Source organism: Saxophila tyrrhenica, assembly GCF_035928015.1.
Source record: "Saxophila tyrrhenica strain CCFEE 5935 chromosome Unknown scaffold_10, whole genome shotgun sequence".
NCBI classification, from domain to species: Eukaryota; Fungi; Ascomycota; class Dothideomycetes; order Mycosphaerellales; family Extremaceae; genus Saxophila; species Saxophila tyrrhenica.
Genome location: NW_027041742.1, coordinates 1,095,557 through 1,110,642, shown reverse-complemented (window position 1 = coordinate 1,110,642; position 15,086 = coordinate 1,095,557). Strand labels below are relative to the sequence as shown.

The window sequence follows — 15,086 nt, the reverse complement described above, 5'->3', positions numbered from 1 at the left end:
AATGTGAAGCATGTATGTCGTTGCTGCAATGTGCATGTGGTGTGCTTAGGGTGGTATGCTTTGTCAAAGACCACTTGCTTGCTTCACTCACGGGGCGGGCAGCCTGCAGCCTGTCTCAGATTCGTCGGACGCAGGGCAGGGCGTGGGATCATATGCATTTGCTCACTGCGCGCACGTTGGGAATCGTGCGTGCGGTGGTCAGGAGGGAGGTAGATGTGGTTGGCACGGTGCTGCGGTGGGGATCTGTGAATGTGATGAGTTTGCTATGCTCATATGGTAAGGTCGGCGATAGCGTTCTCGAGTCAAAGTTTCTCGCAACAGCCCTTTGAAGTGGGAGGACAATGTGAGACATTCGGAAGTAATGCAATGCAAAGTTTCATATGTGCATAAGAAGTAGTAGCGCAGCAGCAGCAGCAATGCAATGATGCGAGTAGTCCGGCCCACCATCCTACCAAGTACAGACAACATGGGGGTATCTTGCGAGAAACCAGGTCCTTTCTTCAGTTCAGTAATAGCAAAGTGTCCTCCCTCGCTCGAACGCTGCAGTCTTCATCAGCGTCTGATATGCAGTAGTAATTTCAGAAATCGTCCTCCTCTGAATCGGTGGCACTCCATGCTACCGCCGCCGGAAGACGAGACCGAGTCAGGTGAAAAGCCGCTTCTTCACGCTTTGGTCCAGATTCTCCGACATCAGCCCCGGGAAACGCGGCGTCTTCTTCGACGGCGAGGTGTTGTTGCGTCGGTCGCTGGGTGAGACAGGAAGCATCGGCTCGGAGGCGTTCGAGACCTGGCGCAGCTTGCTGGGGGTGGTCGTGCCTTTCGAGGCCGCTTTCTTCGCCTCCGCACTGACAGCTGCTGACTTGCCGACTTTGAAGGAGTTCGTGAGTGGCTTCGTGTTGGCTGCCGCTTGCGCTTTCTTTCCAGGCTTGGGCTTCGATTTCGCGGTGGAGGTCGATTTCGTGGTGGTGGACTTCTTCGCCGGCTTGACATACTTGACGTTGCTTTTCTTTGGCTTCGCCGTGAGAGTGGATTTCTTCGTCGCCTTCGAGCTGGCCTGCTTTGCCTTATCCGGTACTTTGAGGCTGAGCTTCAGCGGCGCAACCTTCTCCGGCGAGCTCTTCTGCGACTTGGTCGGCGTGAGTAATCCAGTACCCTTCACCTCGATGTTGTCCTCTCCGACCTCGATACTCTGTACTATAGAGTTGTTGCGACTCGGCATCGGACTCCAATCGACTGGTGAAGAGAGCGGCTTACGCGGCGTACTGGAGACTGAAGGCGGCGGTGGGAAGCTGTTGTTGAGATGCTCCTCGGACGGAAGTCTCGCAATTTCGGCGTGCGGAAGTGTGCATGCTGGTATCCGGACCTCCACCCTCACACTCGAAGACTTCCGCGCTTGCTCATCGCTGACCTCGGCGTAGTTGTCTTCGTCTGAAGGCTCATCCCACCTGGGCATCGCCGCTTTGCTGGCCACTTCATCGCACTTTCCTTGCACAACAATATCAAAACACTCTTCCAGATCCTTCGCCACCGGCGGCAGGTCGTTGTTGATCCAGATTGCGACGCCACCCCTCCGATCTCTGACTGATGCACACATTTCTCTCACAATACGGCGAACACCAGGAACTTTCAATGTCGTTCCAGCAACAATGACTGCATCCGGTCGCTTTCGCAGGTCATCTCGCGTGACTGCACCAATCGCGATATCATCTGGATTGTGCTCATTGTACAGCACCATGCGCGGTCGTAGCCTTCCGATCCCGTGACTCCGCTTGCCCTCATGATTGGTGCGGATATCGTTAATCTCCTCACATCTCGGGCACAGCGGTGGTACGGGTCCAGAAAACAAGGCGGCATCAAAATCCGACAGATCGTGACATTTCGAGCACACCATCTTGTCAAGGCCGCCATGAAGCTGAACAGTTCGTGGCCACTTTCCAGCCTCGTCCTTGCGCAGCGGAACGCGACTACTCAAGGGCGGCAGTGAGGTGTCGATGCCGTCAACATTCTGCGAATACAGTCGTAGTAAGCGATCTTCTTTGGCGATGGTGGCGAGCATGTGGTGGAAAGCAGTGGGCTTGGCGTCTCGCGTAGTTCGCGACATGGAGCCGATCATCTCGTGGAAGGTGGAGGTGGACGTGTCATCCTTGTACACCGATGCATCGAAGAGGTGTTTGCCGGAGCCTTTGAGTTTGTGCTCGTCCTTGAGACTTTTGAACAGGCCGGTGGAGGAGCGGAAGTCGGGGACTGAGACGTGTTAGCGGCGGTAGAGGCGCGTCAGCAGTACTTGGAGATGTCTCACTTCCTGCAGATACAGATATGCCGGCGCCAGCAATGACGACAATCTTCTGGCGGTTGTGCAATACATGCAGTAGTTGATCCAGCTGGGCTTGTTGCTCTTCTTCAATCTCACTGCCTCTCAGATCCAGATACTCTGTGGTGCGCTCTTTTGATATTCTCCTCCGCTTCGCGGGTGGTGGGCCCTCCTTGTCGGTAGAGGCGCTCGAGTCCATGCCATCTGGTGTCGGGGTGGTGGTGTTGGAGGTCTGTCGAGAACCTTGCGAAGTCGGGGGTGAAGGGTAGTGTCCGAAGAGCAGGCCCATCCCGGGCGGTGGAGGCGGGGTGTTGCCTGGCGAAGACAGCGGGGAGGAAGGAGCACTCGACAGCGGGCTCGACAGCGCGGACGAGTCGGCCATCGCGTCCACGTCCATCTTCGTTGTCGGTGTTGATGTTGGTCGGCGGCAAGCTGCAGAGGAGAAGCGAGCGAGCGACGGATGCTTGCAGGAAGGGGAGGATGATGTTGGAGGAAGAATGGCAATGGCAATTAGTCCTATGGTCGCATGGTCGGATGGGCAAACTGCCGACAATTACACTGCACGCGTTGAATAGCAGCGACAATAGGAAAGCGACGTGTAATGGAGGAGGCAGGTGGAGGCTCGACGTCGCAGATGCGAGAGATGCAGCCAAGCGGGCACAGGCGGAGATGCGGCTCCTTCCCATTGTTTACCGCGAAAAACATCGGGGACGGACACCATTCCGCCCATTCTTACTGGCCAGCTTCTCCATTCACCTAGAACCACGCCTTTCGAGGATGACCATCGGGAGCATTTTGCTGGAGCGGTAATAATTCATCATCCAGGCCATATTCCAGAAGAAGTACTCAATAATGGCTGGTCCTCCTCCGCCCCTTCCGGATGTCTAGGAGGAGTTCTGGTTTGGTGGCCGACGCATCTCAGTACCACCGCCAAAAGAACAGACCATGGACGACAATATGGATATGGACATCAAGGACGATGCCAACGACATGGACCTCAAGCCGGATGCAGGTCTGGGAGACCAAATGCCCGACAATGTCCTCATGGACCAGAACATGGACGACCTCTTCGGCGAGGCGGCGGATGGGCTGGGCGTTGATGCGTTGGGTGTCGGCTTGTCTGTTCTTCCCATTCCGCCAGCGCTGGTGAACCGCATAGAGGAGAAGCAGGACAGAGGGTGTTGCACGTGAGTCAGTGTCGCCGTCGTTTCTTTCTTGGCGAGCAACGAGGCTGATAGGCCCGGGGCAGTAAACTGGCCTGGTCCACCTCCGGCAGCATCGCGCAGATCACCGACCATGGCCGCAAGGTCGAGTTCAGATGCATGCTTCGGAACCCCAAGACCAAGGAGTGGAGGCTCACAGAGCCGTCCAAGACGCCTATTGTAGCGCCGGAAGGGACAATTTTCGAGCATGTCCACTTCAGTGGCGTTGGCATAGATCTTGCTGTCGCTGACAACCATGGCCATGTGCGCGTGTATGCGCTTGTTGGCAACCTTGGAAAGATGCTGCTCTCCCCCAACAACTTTTCACAGGAAGTGGATAGTCAAGGCGTTGACGTCGCAGTGGGACTACATTGGTTGCCAGTGTATCCGACTGAGTTTAAGGTGAGTCGCGAGTTCATTCATACAGTGAGTGACAGAACTGACGCCCATGTGAAGGTCCCATACATGTCACCTGCCACCAAGATTGGCGACAAATGGATGACCGAGCTACGAAATCCCAATACAAGTGACCCTAAAGTGCATCACCCAGCTGATGGACGGTCTAGCTTGCTCTACGTTACTCGCAATGCCAAACTCAGGCTCATGTATCAGAATGATGGCGTGTGGCATGCTGCGTCCGCCGAGCTAGAAGGTGGTTCTTCATCGAGCGACCAACTTACACACGCTGCTATGGCAGAAAATGCCGACCATTTGCTGCTTGGGACTCACGACACACGCAAGCGATTCTGTCTATACAAGATCGCAATCACTTGGAATGCTACGCAACACACTCGACCTCAGCAGCCGCCGTCCACCATTGTCGCGCCGACTCTGGAGATCGCGCGCTTGACCGTGCTCGAACATATCTCAGCTCAGCACGCTGACCTTGCCACACTATCGGAGCTGCGACTGGTTCCTCCTATCGCGCCAAACGTGGCGCAAACCGATCCACCCAGTCTTCCGACCATCATCGCAGTCTTTACCCGTGTCCCCTTGCCGGTGGATCCAACACAGCAGCACCAAGAGGCTTTCAGCATCATCGCCAGATGGCAGGTGGAGACGACAACGGCGGTGCAGCATGAAAGCTTTGCGAAGCTGAAACCCAATGGCAACACTGCACCACAGTCTGGGGTCGCAGTCTTGAGAAGGCAGGAAGACAACATCACCAGCAAGGTCGTGCTGTCCGTGGAGCCACAATATCACAACACTATTCTGGCACTCTGCGCGAGCGATGGGACTATCGAGTTCCGTGATCGCGTGACAATGGCCAGTCTGGAGCCATACGGCGATACTACTACCGTCTCTAGCCTACCCCAAGCCGGTTTCGAGCATGTCGCTGGCGACCACGTCCCCAACGTGGCGATGTCCCCGGACGGGAGCATGCTGGTTACGACGAAGGCAGATGATACGGTCTCGACAAAATCGATGCAACTTCGTTACAGCTGGCACCCTCTGGAGGACGGCATGAGCGACCCCAAAGGTCTCATCGAAGCAGCTGTTGTCTGTCTTGCGAGACAATACGGCATCCTCTGCTGCGCCAGCGCCGCCAATGACGATTCTCTGGCTCTGCTACCACCCGACCTCAGCCCGGAGCTGCGGTCTCTTTACATCCGCGAGGTCATAGAGATGACCAATCGTCCAATGGACATGGCGACATGGGAGCTCAACAAGCAGCAACAAAACGTCATCCGCGAACCCATCCTTCGCGTTATCGCCAGCGCGCAGTTCGTCATCAACAAGAAGCCTGGAACGCAGAAACCAACGCTAATGGGCAAGTTCGCCTACATCTATCTCAATGCCCGACTCTGCTGTACGGTTCTCGCGCAGGTCATTGCGAACAAGGAGACCCATCTCCACCCCTCGCACCTGCATTCTCTTCGCGGCGTGGCGAAATGGTGCTGCGACCTCCTCTGCTGGGTGGCCGACAGCCTCATCACCCTCAAACGCGCCAGCAAGACCGCTGCACCGGACACCCCACCACATCAAGCGTTCATGTATGCAGTGTTGGAAAGAGACTCCCCCATCCTCAACCTCTTCCTCTGCACCTACACCCGCGTCTTCCTGCGCTTCATGTGCGTGACCCTGAGCCGCTACCAGATGGCCGCCCGGCAAGCCCTTCCCACCGCCCGCTCCGTCACGGAACACCGAGAACTCGAAGACACACTCGCCTACTTCACCGAACTCCCCTTCAAATTCCCCGCCTTCGAGGCCCTCATGTCCGACGTCGACGCTTCGGTCCGTCAAGCCATCACTTCCCGCTCTCTGCAGCACGAGCGCCGCGTGGAGTTGGAGTTGAGCGTGATGACCTCCACCACTATCCCGGAAGAATACCTCCCTGTGATCCAACACCTCGTCGGTACCGCCCTGCCGAAATTCATGGAGCAGATCGACTTGCCGGAGCTCTACTTCCGGGACACGACATGGCTGGGCATTGAACCCACTCGCGAGGAGGAGGGGGGGAGGAGGGAGCAGTACGATGTGCTGCGGAAGTTGCGGATTGCAAAGGGAGCGAAGCTGAGAGTTTGTAGACGGTGTGGGAGTGTGATGGAGGATGTGGAGCCGGGGGGGAGGGAGATGTGGGGATGGGTGGTGCATGCGCAGCGGACTTGTGTTTGTGGGTGTTATTGGGTGATGGCTTAGATTATGATTTTGTTTGGAAAACGGTGGGTGGGGAGTTGTGGGAGGGACTGTAGGCCAGGTTAGGTAGAAATCTTGGATACTGTGGAGGAGAAGCTCCATACGCTTGGGTTATAGGTGATCAATATCGTCTTGTACAATGTCTACGTCTTGTGCTCGAATGTATGTATCTCGCCTTGCTGTGCGCCGGACTTAGCGGACTTACTACTTTGGTCAGAAAGCTTGAAGTGCGGCCCGCGGGGAAGATCCACTGAAAAGTTCGACTTCAAGAAAAGCTATGTGCCTTTGCTACGATCTCCACCTGAAGGACCTCTACCACGTATATCACGACGTGAGAATAGATCAAAATGGGCGGCATAAAGAGAAAGGACGCCCCGAGCGATGCGAAGGTTAAGAGCAAGAAGTTGAAGAAGGAAGATGTGAAGCCGGCGAAGGAGAGGAAGAGCAGTCGCAAGGTCGAGGTTGAGGCCGACGGCGGAGAGGATGGGTTTGGTGGCTTCTCGGACGAAGAGAACGGTGGCGTAGAGTTCGAGGACGATGAGCCTGTGAAGACCAACGGCACAACCAAGAAGGTCGACGGTGCGCCCAACGATCCAAAGCAGTTCAAACCCGACAACACCTCTTCAGCAGAAGCGCACGCCAAACAGCGCGCCCTCGCCAAAGAGCGCAAAGCCAGCAAGCCCCACGCCGACGCCATCCAGCGCAGCAAGAAGATCTGGGAGCGCTTGCGGCGAAAGTCCCACGTCCCGGGTGAGGAGCGCAAGCAGTTGGTCGCGGAGCTATTCGACATTATCACGGGACGAGTGTCGGATTTCGTGTTCAAGCACGACAGTGTGCGGGTGATACAGTGTGCGCTGAAGTATGCGAACGCGACGCAGAGACAAAATATCGCGCAGGAGTTGAAGGGCGATATCAAGACGCTGGCGGAGAGCAAGTATGGGAAGTTCTTGGTGGCGAAGATGATCAGTACGGGCGATGAGACGGTGCGGGATACGATTGTGCCGGAGTTCTACGGGCATGTGAGGAGGTTGGTCAATCATCCCGAGGCGAGCTGGGTGGTGGATGATATCTACCGGCAGATTGCTACGCAGCAGCAGAAGGCGACGATGCTGCGGGAGTGGTATGGAGCGGAGTTTGCGCTGTTTCATCGCAAGCCGGGCGCGAACGCTGCGGTGGCTGCTACGACGGAGGATACGGCGGATTTGGTCATCATTTTGGAGAGGAATCCCGAGAAGCGGAAGCCGATCTTGCAGTATCTACTGCAGATGATCAATGGGCTTGTGCAGAAGAAAATGACCGGCTTCACGATGCTGCACGACGCTATGCTACAGTACTTCCTCGCCCTCAAACCCAGTTCAGAAGAACACACCGAGTTTCTGGAGATTCTGAAAGGCGACATCGACAAGGAAGTCGAAGGCGGCGGAGGCGACCTCTTCCGCAACCTCGCCTTCACCAAATCCGGCAGTCGCCTCGTCTGCCTCGCCCTGGCCTACGGCAACGCCAAAGACCGCCGAACCATCCTTCGCGTCTTCAAAAACGCCATCGAAGTCATGGCGCTCGACCAGTACGCCAAAATGGTGCTCGTGGTCGGGCTCGACGTCACCGACGACACGAAAACGAGCACCCGCATCCTTGTACCTGAGCTCTTCGGCCAGCACATCACCGACTCCGACGAACGCCTCAATCGCATCGAAGCACTATCGACCAACCTGCACGCCCGTCTCCCAATCCTCTATCCCCTATCAGGAATGGCGAAATGGCTCATCCCCTCCCCGTCACCCGACCACGACCTCCTGACCGAAATGCACTCCATCCGCGCCATCACGTCCAAAAAAGCCCCTGAGACCCGCCGAAGCGAATTACTCGAAACCATGACCCCTCCCCTCCTCGACCTCGTCGCCGCGCGAGCGGATTCTTTAGCGCGCTCGAGTTTCGGATGCCAGGTCATCACGGAAGTCCTACTGTCTTCTCCACCGTCCGAGCAGAGGGATGAAGCGAGTAAAGCCGTCGCGGAGCTGGCTGCGGGAGAGCCGGGAGCGGAGGGACATCTAGCGCACGACGCGGCGGCGGGGAGGATGCTGAAGAGTCTTGTTCTTGGAGGAGCTTTCGATGCTAAGACGAAGAAGGTGATTCTGCCGGAGGAAGGGCAGAGGTTGGGTTTTGCGGCGCAGTTGTACCCGGTCATCAAAGATTCGGTGCTGGAATGGGCGTGTGGGGAGGGCAGTTTCGTCATCGTGGGCTTACTTGAGAGTGAAGACGTGGAGGGGGAGTCCAAAGCGGAGGTTAAGAAGTTGTTGAAGAAGGGGAGGAAGAAGTTGGAGGGTGCGGCGAAGGGGGGGAAGGGTGGGGAGGGGGAGGTTGTGAGGGGGAATGCTGGGGCGAGGATTTTGGGGGGGTTGGTTTAGGATTTTGGTTCGTTGTGTAGGCTATGTAAAAAGAAGTGGCCAATGCTATGGTGGTTTGTTTATCGTCCGCTGTGATGTGCTGTTGGTGTGGTGTGTTGATGTCGCTGTGTTGTGATGCTGCCGTGTGCATCGCTGAGATGTCGATGATAATGGGGATTGCTTCTCCGTCTGCCAATAACGCGCCAAAAGATTCCTCAACACTGATTCCACTTCCCTCGATCTAGGCGAAGATTCCCTGCTCCCAGTCCTTGAGCCTCTCCTTCGCGAGCAAAAACAGTATCAATAGCAAAGGGTAATAAAATGAAGGCAAGGAAAGCAATCGCAAGATTATTTAAACCTCCATCCTCTTCGCGTAGGCTTTGCAATCTCCACGGACTTCGCGGCCTTGACGTTGCACCTCCTCTCCGTCGTGGACGCAATGTGCTCGATCTCTGCTGGCTGAAAGGGCAATATGCAGCTGATGGGAATCTCATGCTTCTCTCATCGCAGCAGCATTTCTGAGACTCTCAGCTCTTCTTCTCCCACCTATGCAGCGCACTTCAAACCGCTGCTGTGCTTTGCCTGCTGCTCATGTGCCATAGTCATCGTGATCTCCTAGCCAGCGCTCACACCAAGCCCAACCATCAACCGCTCAGAACAAGCAGGCAGGATCATCGAAATCATGCTGCGCGAACATCAGACCCGTATAACTATTCCCAGGCGCAAGGGAAGGATTATAGGCGTAGTGGAACAACAACGATGCGCACCCCGCAAGAGGACAGTTCGTACCGCCAGGAGCCCGAGCGTTGAAGGCGCAGGATGTTGCTTGAGCCTGGTTGTGTCCTGTTGCGATTGCGGTGCGTAAGTCTGGCACTTTCTCGCCTACGACTCGGAGGTGCGGGCTCTTCAGCATGCAGGAGGCGCAGTTGCAGATGTCGTTCTGGAGGAGGTCTTGTATCCAGGGCTCGAAGGCGGGCGGTGCTGGTTTGACGTCTTTGTGCTCCTGGGAAACTGTGACCTCAGCGACGACACTGGGTTTTGTGCGGTCCTGGAATTTTGATTCTGCGAATCGGCCCAGGGCGGTCATCGGCTCAGCTGTGGTTTTGGTGGTGGGCTGCTCCGGGCTGCTGGGCCGTGAATTGCTCTCAAGAGACTTCTTCGCGTTGCCAGCATCGATGTCGCCGCTGTGGCTCTTTAGATCCGTGGTGTTGGCCTCCGAACCATCTTCGGATGCTTTGACGGGGCTCCTCGTGTCGAAAAGATCATTCTCATTGGCGCTCTCTGTACTCCAGAGGGCTCTAAACATCTCTTCATTGGCCGTATGGCACTTACCGTCCTTGTAATCCTTGTCCTTGGGTCTTAGCGGGGGTGGAACTTCTCCGTGATCTTTGGACCTCGCTTGCGCTGGCGAAGGGACAGTGTCTGTAGAGCCTGTCAAGACCACCTCCGGCACCATAGAGGTCTTGCGCTTGCGGATGACGGGGCTCGGTGTAGGCGTTTCGAACGGATGGCGCGCCATGCTGCCGCCGCCTGAACGGATCTGACCAAAGGTGTAATCGAAGATCTTGTGGCGATCTCCTCGAGGCTTGACGGCGTTGCTGTATGCCTCTCCTCTCACTTCCAGGATCGAAGGGGCCTCGCTGCGAAGGTTCAAGCCACAGTCCCAGCCCGACGGAGACGGCGACTTCACGTCAGATTTGGGCGGTGGTACACCCCAACTCACGTACTCATATGCCGGTGATGCGCATTCTGAGCTTGCGCGGGAGGCCGATGAGCCCCAGCCATTATTGTTCTGCTTCGAAGGCTGCCCGTACCCACAGTCTGCGTGTCGGCATCGCTCGTTAATTCTGTCCCAGAACTGTTGGCACGGAACAGTAGCATCCGCCTTGCCGTCAACTTGACCTAAGCGAGAGCGAAGGTCGTTCAGGAGGTCGTGTACGTTTGTTCGGTCACGCTCTTGGACACGAGATCGTGAGAATTCCGCAAGCCTGGCCCTGAGACTGTTGAGCTGTACTGCGTGGCTGGCAGGCTTGATGTACCCGCAGTCGGCATGCCTGCATTTTTCGGCAGACCAAGATTGCTCGCAGTGTACCAAAACATGATGGCGGCCAATGAAATCATCGATGTGTGTCACACTATCCACGAGCTCATTGATCCGGGCATGAATGGTAGCGTTGTCATCGTCGTGTCTCTTGAGAGGGTGGTTGATGCTCGAAAGCTGTTCATCGATGTTCTGCAGTCGCGTGGGTTTGTCGTCGGGTTTATGCATAGTACTCCGATTGCTGAAGTTCTCAAGCTGGGGTGTGTCCCGAGCTGCCAACTCCTCCTCGATCCGAGCAAGACGATCCGAGTCCTGCTGCATACGCTGATACTTCAGCATAGCATGAATCTTGATGTTGGACTTCGAGATGTCGTACATCATGCTCACCGGCAAACTGCTCTTCTCCGCAAGGCTCGCTGGGCTTGGAGGTACGGCGCCGCTGTGAGCGGGCTGTTGCTGTGCTGGAGAAGTCCTCTCTGCACTTGGAAGCTCAGTTTCACTGGCCTGGAATGTACTCAGGATACCCAGAGCCCTGTACTTGTCCTCCTTGAATGCAGCGGAGGATGACAAGCAGCGACGAAGAAACGCATGTTCTACTTCATTGATCTGCTCTTGGGTTCCAAGGGAACTGATCATGCCGAGAGCCTTGTACTTCTCGTCTCTCCAGAGATCGGAAGACGACAGGCAGTGGCGGAGGAAGTCGAGGTCAGCTGGCGCAGGATCGAACCCTCGAACAGAGCCGCAGGGAGGGGTTGGTGGAGGCCCCCAATTGGTGTGGACGAAGGATGGCGGGGTGTGGTTTGTGGTCTTGCGTGCTGGCGGGAAAGGCGGTGGGGTTGGCGGTAGCGTGAACTCCACCCTGCGAGCCTGTAGTGGACTCGCCCAAGCACCGTGCGGCCGAGACTGAAACCCAGAGTGGTGACCACTTTGAGAAGGCCATTCGACCGTTGGACGCGACGTTGGTGGGTTCGGATACGCGAGAGACGGCATCGGCGATGGGACGGGCGGAGGGCTCTTCCACCCGGGGCTAGGCGGGAAGTCCATCGGCGGAAAGGTCTTGCGATCGCCATGGCCACGGTAAGACGCCTTGGAGGAGCCTGCATCATCAGGACAGTGCAGCTGTGGGTTCCTGACATCTTCGATGTACGGCGCCTGGTAGTTTGCTAACTGTGGCTGCATGCCGACGGCCGAAGTGAGCTTGCCGAAATTCATCGCATGGGGTTACCTCAATGGTGGGCTCGGCTGAATTTGTTGGTCCTCGGGCATCACACCTTGCTGCGCTTGGTTGGTAGTCGATGGGCCTCCACTAGCAAGTGCTTGTACGGAGAACATCCCAGGGATGTACTGATCTCTCAACACGGGACCGCGCTGCAGGACAGCCGGCGGCTGGCAGAAGAACTTCGTGGAAGGATTGAAGGAAAGGTCTCCTTGGCGCGACTGAGGAGGACGTGGATCACTCACCCAGCGCTGCTTTTGCTTGGTACTGGAGTGATCGAACCCCTTCATGCCGTCGAGGTGGGAGAAGAAGTTGGATGGGTCCAGAGGTGTTGGCATGGCAGCTTGATACGTCTTCTCCTGTGCTTTTGATCCTAGGATAGGGAGTGGTTCAACATCGGACGTTGGATGAGAATCTTGGTGCCCCGGAGACTGGTTGGTAATCACCGTCGAACCCACCCTGGTGTTGGCCGGAGCACTGAGATGAACCGACGATGCAAGCGACTGATGTCCCGGACCTGGGTTCAGTATCAGGTCCTGCTCTCCTGGTGGGGAAGTGCTCGATTGATCGTCCTTGCTCGTATCGGTGTCGCTGTCGCTGCTGAAGGCGTACTCCACTACGCCCTCGGTATCGCCGCTCAGATCGACGAATGAACCGTTCCCAGAGCTTCCGCCGGAAATGGTCGGCAAAGGGTTGCCGGTCGTGATGTCGTAGTGAGTTGCTGGCCCGGAGGCGGTCTTCACGACATGACCGGTGGATTTCCACACAGGCATGGTTGTTGAAACGTTGGCTTGAGGAATGGGATTGGTGTCGGAGCTAGTAGATCTTGGGATGGGTCGAAACTGAAGACTTCTGTATAGCGGGTGGTTTGTTGTATTGGTATAGGCGTTGCTGTGTGTGGAGCTGAAGAGCAAGAAAGGGGTGGATGGTAGTCAAATTGGTTGACTGGAAAGGAGGAAAGGTTGATAGAGGTTGTTGGATGGAAGAGAAAGGAAAAGGGGAATGAGACAGTGTTATATACTGGCTGGCCATGAGCTGTTGAGGTCACCACCCCTAAGGTGCTCCCACGTGAGCGAGTCATATGAAAGCAGAGCCTCAGCCAACGCTCGTGAAAGAGGGTAGTGAAGCCGGCGACACCCATACCTGGCGACCAAGTGAAGGATCGGACGCAAGTGAAGCGTCCAGTCAGTTCAGAGGAGAATGAAAATGTTAGATGGAAGTTTGCCAGGTGAAGTGAAGTCGGTCGAGCGTCACTCCTTCCCTTTGAAGCTGGCGCTCGTGCTGTACCTTTTGGCACGTCTGCCTTACCTTCAACCTCACAACATTACCAAACTGAAGACTTTCAACCTTCTAAACTACGCTCACCTAGCATCGTCGAAGTGTACGCAAGCAAGATGTCGTACGGCAGGATCCCCATCATCACCCTCAACAACGAGACTGCGGTCATTCGCCGTGACAGCGCCAGCCCGCGCACACCACCCGTAAGCTCACTGACTGAACGCTGCACATAATATTTACTGACACTAGCCAGGGCGGCTCAGCACAAGATCCATTAATCCTTCAGGAGGCCGTCGAGGGCCTCATTCGGAAAGTCCAACAGGTCAAAGGCGAATGTGAAGACCTGAGGGCGGAGAACTTAGAGCTGCGCGCGAACGTCAATGCCTTGCGACGAGATGCAAATGGCGACGGCAGAAAGGTCAACGACTCAGTGAACGGCACCAGCAACCTCGCCGGCTACGCTTCTTCGGATTTCTCCTCGAATTCTTCTGTGGACGCCACTGATGGTGAGGGTACGTCTGTCCTCTTCTCCAACGTCGCTCAACGTGCTAACGCAACCGCAGCCGACGAGCCCGATCCAGCCTTCAAGCAGGAGATGGCAAGGTTCGAAGAACGTGTAGACAAGAAGCTCCACACCATGCACCAGATCCTGGTGTTGTTGCGCGGTGGTTCTGACTCCGAAGGCGCCGAGCTCAAGAAGCTCCAGGAGACCGTCGGCGCCACTCGTGCGGATCTCGAGTTCCTGAAAAATCGGGTGGAGTATCTGGAAGGACCGTCGGCAACATATGGTGCCAAGGGGAAAGGAGCCGAAGCTGGTGGTGATGGTGGCGAGGCTGGCGCAGCTGACCCAAACATGTTGGCTGTCTTGATGGATCAGGTGGTGCAGCTTGGTGAGGATATGACAAAGCTTCGCAGTGACCTCCGTCAACAAGAGCGCCTCACCAGGGTTGCCAACGAGCGCTCGTTCAGTGACACTGAGAACAACAATGATGGAAAGCCGCGCAGCGGTGGCTCGGAGGTGGCTGACGGCTCGGAGGTGGTGAGTATCATCCTCTACCAAAGGAGGAGTAGCACACAATGGCTGACCATGACCTTTCCAGGCTGCTCTGAGGCAGGAGTTGAGGACTCTCGGACAGTGGACGCGGAGGAAGGCTCGGCAGCAGCTCAAGATTGACGAGTGCGGCATTAAGTACGAGCTCTACGTGATGTTCCATCAGATCGAGCACGACATCTTCTCACCCGAAGAGAGACGCAAGAGCCCCTTCATCGGCGACGAGGACGAGCTGTGGCGACTCAAGCTTCGCATCCTTCGCCGTCTGGCCGACTTTGAGGCGTGCGGTAGAGCTCTGGACGAGGCGAAGAAGGCGGATGTTGTGTTGTAGGATGGCACTGCGAAGGGTGCTTCTTCCGCCATGGTGGACGACTCGTTGGAGTTTGTCTTGTGCAGCACAAAGTTCCAGCGCATTGAAGGACATGTGTAGGAAGGACAGTTCATTGCTGGCTTCCTTATGCGGCCTCCTTCTCAAGGATGGTCATGGTCCAGAGGCTCAGAAGCATGTACCGCAGAACAATAGATGTAGAACAGATTGAGGACTGTGTACGCAGAAACATAATAACATGATGATGCTCTCCTCCCCCTCCCCTCTCCTTCGCCGTCAGGCCAGCCTTACCAGGCTATTTCCGGGGGTAAATTAAGCTTCTCGGGCGGCCGTTAGTGGAGCTTTCCTGAGAAGGAACGCGTGCGCTCAACTCCACCCAAGAAACATTTGGCGTGAAGTGAACACCTCAACGCTCGCTATAACAACACCTCCTTTGCAACACGTCCGACCTTCTTCATACTCACCAGATCAGCGAGCCACTACAACGAAGCGGCGTATTTCCAACCAACTCTTATCCATAGCTGGACCTAGAGAACGCGACACATCAACCTCGAATGCGGACGGTATAGGGCGTCTACATAAGATCCCGATGACGCCGCGATAAGCACTACCACAGCGACCGCATGGAGCACCCACCC

At 56.2% G+C, this 15,086-nt stretch overlaps 6 protein-coding genes across 6 annotated transcripts; 3 read left to right on the top strand and 3 right to left on the bottom strand.

The window, feature by feature from the left end:
* Window positions 1-643: 643 nt before the first annotated feature.
* On the bottom strand, window positions 644-2,708 carry LTR77_006990 (uncharacterized protein; the record flags this gene model as incomplete). Its single annotated transcript, XM_064804229.1, has 2 exons — window positions 644-2,244; window positions 2,300-2,708. 2 exons carry the CDS (start codon window positions 2,706-2,708, stop codon window positions 644-646), a joined length of 2,010 nt encoding a protein of 669 aa, XP_064658030.1.
* A 548-nt stretch (window positions 2,709-3,256) lies between these two features.
* sin4 (Mediator of RNA polymerase II transcription subunit 16) lies at window positions 3,257-6,153 on the top strand (the record flags this gene model as incomplete). Its single annotated transcript, XM_064804228.1, has 3 exons — window positions 3,257-3,498; window positions 3,561-3,915; window positions 3,970-6,153. 3 exons carry the CDS (start codon window positions 3,257-3,259, stop codon window positions 6,151-6,153), a joined length of 2,781 nt encoding a protein of 926 aa, XP_064658029.1.
* A 344-nt stretch (window positions 6,154-6,497) lies between these two features.
* puf6 (Pumilio y domain member 6) lies at window positions 6,498-8,555 on the top strand (the record flags this gene model as incomplete). The annotated part of the gene is made up of 1 exon (XM_064804227.1): window positions 6,498-8,555. One exon carries the CDS (start codon window positions 6,498-6,500, stop codon window positions 8,553-8,555), a length of 2,058 nt encoding a protein of 685 aa, XP_064658028.1.
* A 631-nt stretch (window positions 8,556-9,186) lies between these two features.
* Window positions 9,187-11,754, bottom strand: LTR77_006987 (uncharacterized protein; the record flags this gene model as incomplete). Its single annotated transcript, XM_064804226.1, has 1 exon — window positions 9,187-11,754. One exon carries the CDS (start codon window positions 11,752-11,754, stop codon window positions 9,187-9,189), a length of 2,568 nt encoding a protein of 855 aa, XP_064658027.1.
* Window positions 11,755-11,796: 42 nt separating this feature from the next.
* Window positions 11,797-12,564, bottom strand: LTR77_006986 (uncharacterized protein; the record flags this gene model as incomplete). Its single annotated transcript, XM_064804225.1, has 2 exons — window positions 11,797-12,012; window positions 12,037-12,564. 2 exons carry the CDS (start codon window positions 12,562-12,564, stop codon window positions 11,797-11,799), a joined length of 744 nt encoding a protein of 247 aa, XP_064658026.1.
* Window positions 12,565-13,185: 621 nt separating this feature from the next.
* On the top strand, window positions 13,186-14,451 carry LTR77_006985 (uncharacterized protein; the record flags this gene model as incomplete). The annotated part of the gene is made up of 3 exons (XM_064804224.1): window positions 13,186-13,272; window positions 13,323-14,108; window positions 14,170-14,451. 3 exons carry the CDS (start codon window positions 13,186-13,188, stop codon window positions 14,449-14,451), a joined length of 1,155 nt encoding a protein of 384 aa, XP_064658025.1.
* Window positions 14,452-15,086: the final 635 nt, after the last annotated feature.